Raw genomic sequence first — 7,029 nt, 5'->3', positions numbered from 1 at the left:
GTAATTTAGTTAAAATTAATATAAATTATCCTATTATTTTTCAAAAAATAAAGATAAGAATTTATGTAATAAAAAAAAGTTTAAAATGCCAAGATGACCGGTAAAATTTTTGTAGATAATTTTTTTTTCCTGTGGGTGCGGTAGCTAGTCAGCGATACTATAAATAGCAAAGCTTATGAGCTTCTGAACTCACACCAGGACTTGATACAAAAGCAATAACACTTGGCTAGTTCGCTTCAGGTTTGAAATCTTTGAAATATGTCTTCTGTGGAAGTTCCACCATCTCAATCTTCAAACCCAAATGACACTTTTGATGTTCATCCGCCTAAGCCTTCAGCCAAATTATCTCCCAGCATTTGGGGCGACCATTTTCTGTCATATGCTTCTTTGGTAAGACTTCTTTCTTACTACAATAAACTATTAATTTGAACACTATATTATTATGAAAATTAAATTTGTAATTTTAAACAAAGAGTAAAAAAAAAAAAAACCAAAGAGTACTTTAATCATTTAAAATGCTACTGATTCGAAATCATTTTATCTTACTTTCCTTTCCTTAACGTGGCAAACATGTTGCGAATCTAACTACCAAAGTTAATTCACACACTTTTTTTTTTTTTTGGGAAAAACAAGTTCTTAAAGCGTGAAAACTGCCATGCAATAACTATTTCAGGCTAGCTGCCTCTCTTTTCTCAATGTTTACAATTTAGAAATTGACATCATAAAGGTTATGTGTTTTCTAATGTGTTACCAAACTTATAATCATCTTACATTAATTGTAGTCTATATCTTTTGGTATCAAACATATTGTAAAGGTTATGCGTTTTCTTTTTTCTTAAATCAACGTGATGCTATGGAGGAAGTGGATGTTGAACTTGAACAACATGTACAAGAACTGAAGGAAGAAGTGAGAAGGATGCTAATGACTTCAGTTGAAAATGTTTCACAAAAGCTGAACTTGATAGATGACATTCAGCGCTTAGGTGTGTCCTACCATTTTGGAAATGAGATTGAAGAAATTTTACAGAAAATTCACGAGAACTCATATGATTTGGATGACCTGTACACCGCTGCTCTTCATTTTCGACTGCTTAGACAACAAGGTTATAACGTTTCATGCGGTAAGTACTCTCGGATAGTGATCTGGTGATATATTTTGTTCTTTTTATCTAAATGCTTTTTGAGGTTCTGAATTTTCCATTTTGTTGGTCATGCAGACTTATTCAACAAATTCAAGGACGGTGATGGAAAATTCAAGGAAACACTCGTTGATGATGTTGTAGGGCTACTAAGCTTGTATGAAGCCACACACCTTAGAATACATGGAGAGGAGATACTAGATGAGGCACTAACCTTCACAACCACGCAGCTTGAGTTGACTATATACCGTCTAAGCCCCCCACTTGCAAAAACAGTAACCCATGCCTTAAATCAGCAGCTCCGAAAGGGTTTACCAAGGGTTGAAGCAAGGTATTACTTGTCTGTCTACGAGGAACTAAGAGAATCACCGAATGAAACTCTCCTAACGTTCGCCAAGTTGGATTTCAACCGACTGCAACGAGTCCATCAGAAAGAACTAAGCGAAATCACAAGGTAAATTAATTCCTTATTCATCCATATTCATCACTTACTAAAGAGTTGAATTCTCCACCTCTAGCTACTAATAAATAATTATTTTTGTAACTAAGGTGGTGGAAGGACTTGGACGTGCCAAACAAGCTACCTTTCGCAAGAGACAGATTGGTTGAGGTCTACTTCTGCTGGAGTATGTCAGTCTACTTTCAGCCTCAGTATTCCTTTGCTAGGAGGACATCATGCAAAGTTACCGCTATAACATCCATTATGGATGACATTTATGATACACATGGAAAATTTGAAGAACTAGAGCTCTTTACTGAAGCTATTGAGAGGTATGAATATATCATTAGTTAAAGTTCTCTTATATATAAAATATCTTACCTTACATCACCATCCAATCAAAGGGAAAAACTAACCTAATTACACACAACTGATTTATGTATTACTTGATCAGGTGGGATGTCTCAGCCATAGATCAACTACCAAAGTATATGAAAATCTGCTATAGGGCGTTGTTAGATGAATACAGTGAAATTCATGGAAAGCTTTTGCACGATGGGAAGCTATATCGCATCCAACATGCAAGAGAAGCGGTACTAATCCTCAATATATGCTTATAGTACATGGCCGGAAAAACGTGCTGCAAATACTTCACAATATGTATTGGAACAATTTATTATTTATATATAATCTTTATTTATCAATATGAATTAACAGTAGAGATGATTTTTGAATTATTATAATCTCATGATCTGGTATGTGTCAGATGAAAAAACAAGTTAGAGGCTACTTCGATGAAGCCAAATGGTTCCACCAAAAGCACATACCATCACTGGATGAATACATGTCTCTATCACTCGTCACCAGTGGCTTCCCGTTGCTAATAACCACATCCTTTGTTGGAATGGAAGAAGCTACAATAGACTCCTTTGATTGGTTGTTAACTTTCCCTCAGGCGGTGAAGGCTGCATCAAAAATTGGCCGACTCATGGATGACATAGTGGACTACAAGGTACTGAATCATATATGTAAATTGTATTAATGAGTATTGTCGAATGCAACTAGTCTCACACTAAAAACCTGACATAATAAAATATAGGGTTAATATCAGTTTACTACTTTAAATTTTGGGAGTTTTAACGAAAAGCCCGTGATACTGTTCACTTTAACGAAAAACCACATTTTTACACTAAAAAGTCAATCCTGATACTATTCACTTTACCCTTTATTTTGTCCTTATCATTAAAACTCAAAGTTTTCAAGCCCATTAGTTTTCCTTAAAATTTTATGGTTTTTAACATTTGGTACATTAAGTTTTTTTCATCCTAGAGTCATACCTCAAGTCTTAATTTTGAAACAGTCTCAGACATCTGTTAAGTTGGCTGTTAAGTCAGCCGTTAACTGGTGATGTGGCGCCTGTATGAAAAATGACTAAGCGTCACGTATCATTAAAGGTTCACGTGGATATTAAAAAAATTAGAAAACTAAAATATTAAAATAAAAAAAAATAAAAAAAAACTTAAACAAATAAAAAAAAAATTGAGCAAAATGCGTCCAGCCTACTTTCTTTCTCTTCTCTCCCTCAAACCTCATATACCCAGCAACCCTTCCTCTCGCAGCCACTGGGAATGGGTGGGCGGAGATGTATTCGGCCGCCAGCGGAAGAATTAGGGAAATTAAAGTGGGCCCGATGATTAGCATATCTATTCAATTTGCTCCCAAGAATTCGAATTCTTTGTCCATGGAGTTTGCCCTTCAATTTTTTTTTCCAAATTCAATTTCCATCGCGTGTTCTTCCTATTCTTGCCCTTAAAAAATTACCGAAATTTGGGGACGAAGGTGAAGGCCAGAGAAATCCCGCTCATCTCTTCCCTCCACAGCCAGATCCCACTCATTGGGTTTTCATCTCTGGTTCCTTAATCTGAGCCGCGACGGAGCTAAGCAAAGCCAAAGGCACACCAGACTCACCAGCCCAGATTCCAACCGTTTTTTTTCTTCCTGAACAACCCAGCCAATCTCGATCCACCATAACCCGCACCTATAGCTGCTCGACCGTTACAAACTTGCGCCTGCCTGACCACCCTCCGCAACGTGCCAGAAGCACCAAAGTTGCACATTCGTAGCAACCAGATCACAAAGAAATTGTAGAAAAAAGAAAAATGGACGGGGGAGAGGAAGCAATTATCCCCATTTTTTCTATTTTTTTAATTTTTATTAATTTTTTAATTTTTAATTTTTAAATTTCCATGCAGCCATTTAATGACACGTGGCGTTTAATCATTGTTCACATAAGTGCCACATCATCAGTTAACGGTTGACTTAACAGCTAACTTAACTGATGTATGAGACTGTCCCAAAATTAAGACTTAAGGTATGATTCTTGGATGAAATAAACTTCATGTACCAAATGTTGAAAACCACGAAACTTTAAGGCAATAATATGAGATTAACCCTAAAATATAAAAGGAAAACTAACAAAAAGTCAAAAAAAAAAACTTCTCTTTTAACGAAAAGCCATTTTTAAAGGTATAGTGAATAGTATCAGTTAAAGGTAAAAATATGGTTTTTCGTTAAAAGTGAAAAGTTCCGGGAGTATTTTGTTAAAACTCCCAAATATAAACTCATATTAAGTGGTTCCACTTCTAATTTACCCTAAAATATAACCTCATATTAAGTGGTTTCACTTCACTGTTTGACCCATTAGCGCCGCCCCCACCCCCCTCCTCCTCCTCCTCCTCCTCCTCCTCCTCCCTCCCTCCGAAATCTTGACAAAGCACTAATATAATGATTGCATTAATACTTGTATTAATGGTCCTTTATTAACTTAATCATCATGCATGACTAGTTTGAGCAAGAGAGAGAACATTTTATCTCAGCTGTGAACTGTTACATGAAGAAATATGGTGCCACGGAAGAAGAAGCGATAATCGAACTTAAAGGACAAGTGAATAATGCATGGAAGGACATAAACGAAGCATGCCTCCACCATACCTCTGTCCCCATGCCCCTGCTAATTCGTATTCTCAATTTTGCCCGGGTCATGGATGTTGTGTACAAGTGTGAAGATGGCTACACTAATGCTGAGGGCGAGCTAAAAGATCTTATAGTTTCTACACTAGTGGAACCCGTAGCTTTATAAGCCTAAAATATCTAGTTATTGTGATGTTTCTTTTAAAAGTATAGTCTCCAGGGCCCAAGTTGCTTACAAAAAAATAAGGAGTTACGATCCGTTAGGACTGTAAAAATGTAATTTGGGTTGTGTGTTTGCTTTCCATATTATGATTTTATGATTAATAAAAGAACTTCTATGCAGTTGGAAATGAATCATATATTAACTATTCAGCTTAAATAGCACACTAGAACATAGGGGTGGGTTCAGTTCAAATCGGTTTGGTTTTTTGCCAAAATCGAAACCGAACCGAAATTTCGGTTCGGTTCAATTTTTTTTCGGTTTCTTTCGGTTCGGTTTTTTTTCTTTCGGTTTTTTCCGGTTCGGTTTCGGTTTTTTTTTCAAAAAATGAAAAAATTTGAAATCTTAAATTTTAACATATCCAACACAATCATAACATAAATATTCCGACTAGACTTAAAGATAATGAAAATAAACATTTAAAGTTCAACTAGAATTATAACATAAAGGTTTTTTTTAAATATTTTGGGTTTAAAGTTTAATTGTAAATAGATTTCTTTTTAGACGATGATGATGGAGTACGACCTTATTCATTCCTCTCTTTCTCTCAATCTCTCTCTCTCTCTCTTTATATATATATATATATATACATGTATTCTTCACTAGCAATAAGATAAACATTCTATAATATACTATTTATTTTGATTATTGTCTAGGTAACAATTTTTGATATTTTCTTTATCTTTATGGTCCGAATTTTTTTTTTATCCATATATGTGGTTACATAATATAATTTCTACATTCTGTGTTCAGCTTCTACCACCAGCAAATTTTGAAGAGGTGTTCATCAATATTTTTGAATATATTGATATACTTTTCCAAAATTGTTAGGCCACGGAAGCTACTATACTTGGCCATAGGTGAGAAAGTTTGAATTTTATTTTTGATCTCGTAGTATTTAATAAACTCATGAGACTTTTATACACTGTTTGCTTTCCCTAATCAACTGCAGTGCAGTTGAGATATGTGTTCTTATATAAGTGTTGCACTTAATGATATAAACTAGAAATATTGCATGTAATGGTATAAGTTCTAATTTTTGTTGTAGATGGAGAAGCTGAGAAGACAATTTGAATTGGAAAGCAAACTAGTCCTACCAAAGCAGCAGTCCGAAGTATCATATTCTAATATAATTAAATAAATAAAATTAAAAAAATATTAATTTAATTATTTCGGTTCGGTTTGGTTTCTAGACCGCCAAAACCGAACCGGACCAAAAGAGTTCGGTTCGGTTCGGTTTTTTCAATTCGGTTCGGTTTTTCGTTCGGTTTGGTTTTTTCGGTTTCGGTTCGGTTCTGTTTTCGATTTTCGGTTTTTTGCACCCATTCCTACTAGAACATGCATTTATATAGTTTTGGTGCCAAAATTTGGATGAAGCTTGGTTACGCAATTCAACACGTATTTGCCCTGAGTATTGTTTTTAGTTTTAGTGTCACGAGATGGCTCGAGAGAAAAGAGAATAGGTGTGCCACTGTTGGAGGCTGCCAACACAGGCAATGTTTGTGTTTGTGCATGTGTGCAAGTTATGCGTTAATCTGACTTCTGAACCAAATAATTGTGCAATGAGTGGGATGTTGATTTGGTTAAAGTTCTTTTATGTGCATCGAGCGAATGAGGACTTAAATATTCATTGTAACTTTGTGTATACTTTCCTAAATTACTGGCATCATATTTGACTTAGTACAAAACGTGAGCCTCAGAGAGGAAATCAAGGTGTTTGGAATTGCACATCAGCTGAATCATACAATAAGTGACAGAGTTGTTAATGTTTTAGACCTCATGAATTGTAGGCATTGTTTATTTGAAGGAAGGCTTAGAAATTGTAGTTGAAGAGCTAAGAGAGTTTTGCTAAAGAGCAATTGGGTTTTTACTGAAAAACAGTTGGGTTAATTGAATAATCACTCAAGGTTTTGTTTAATTTCACAAAGGTCTGAGCCCTTCAGATTTTCACATCTCCAAAATCGTTCTGTTTATGTAGTTTTGTGTAGGAGCTCTCAAGTAAGTTTCGTGTAGGAGCTCTCCAAGCCTTCAAGTTTCATATCTCCAAATTCGTTCTATTTATGTAGTTTTGAGTTATATACATGTAAATCTAGCTCTTACACATATCTAAACATCGCTACACATTTGATATGTTTTTGTTGCTTTTGCTAAGAATATTTCCCAAATCCATCAAAACTGAATTGGTCATTCCTTCTTTAAGTGAATTGCTAGCAGAGGTACAGGTGGTTTTTGGTGCTGCTCGAGTTTGACGGCTGAAGTTG

General features: G+C 35.2%; 1 protein-coding gene across 1 annotated transcript; it reads left to right on the top strand.

Moving 5' to 3' along the window:
- The first annotated feature begins 213 nt into the window (after positions 1–213).
- On the top strand, positions 214–4,898 carry LOC126594209 ((-)-germacrene D synthase-like). The gene is made up of 7 exons (XM_050260425.1): positions 214–390; positions 860–1,121; positions 1,218–1,593; positions 1,689–1,910; positions 2,033–2,171; positions 2,345–2,590; positions 4,424–4,898. Exons 1-7 carry the CDS (start codon positions 259–261, stop codon positions 4,715–4,717), a joined length of 1,671 nt encoding a protein of 556 aa, XP_050116382.1. The 5' UTR covers positions 214–258; the 3' UTR covers positions 4,718–4,898.
- The last annotated feature ends 2,131 nt before the right edge of the window (positions 4,899–7,029 follow it).

Source organism: Malus sylvestris, chromosome 12 (genome assembly GCF_916048215.2).
Source record: "Malus sylvestris chromosome 12, drMalSylv7.2, whole genome shotgun sequence".
In the NCBI taxonomy this organism is placed as follows: domain Eukaryota; kingdom Viridiplantae; phylum Streptophyta; class Magnoliopsida; order Rosales; family Rosaceae; genus Malus; species Malus sylvestris.
Note: the sequence above shows the minus strand (reverse complement) of the source record. Positions and strands in the feature narration are given on the sequence as shown.

Coding starts and splice junctions, on each gene's coding strand:
- LOC126594209 (XM_050260425.1), top strand. CDS start 259: ATGTCTTCTGTGGAAGTTCCACCATCTCAATCTTCAAACCCAAATGAC. Junction 1,594..1,688: donor GAACTAAGCGAAATCACAAG/GTAAATTAATTC, acceptor TTTGTAACTAAG/GTGGTGGAAGGACTTGGACG. Junction 2,172..2,344: donor TCCAACATGCAAGAGAAGCG/GTACTAATCCTC, acceptor GGTATGTGTCAG/ATGAAAAAACAAGTTAGAGG.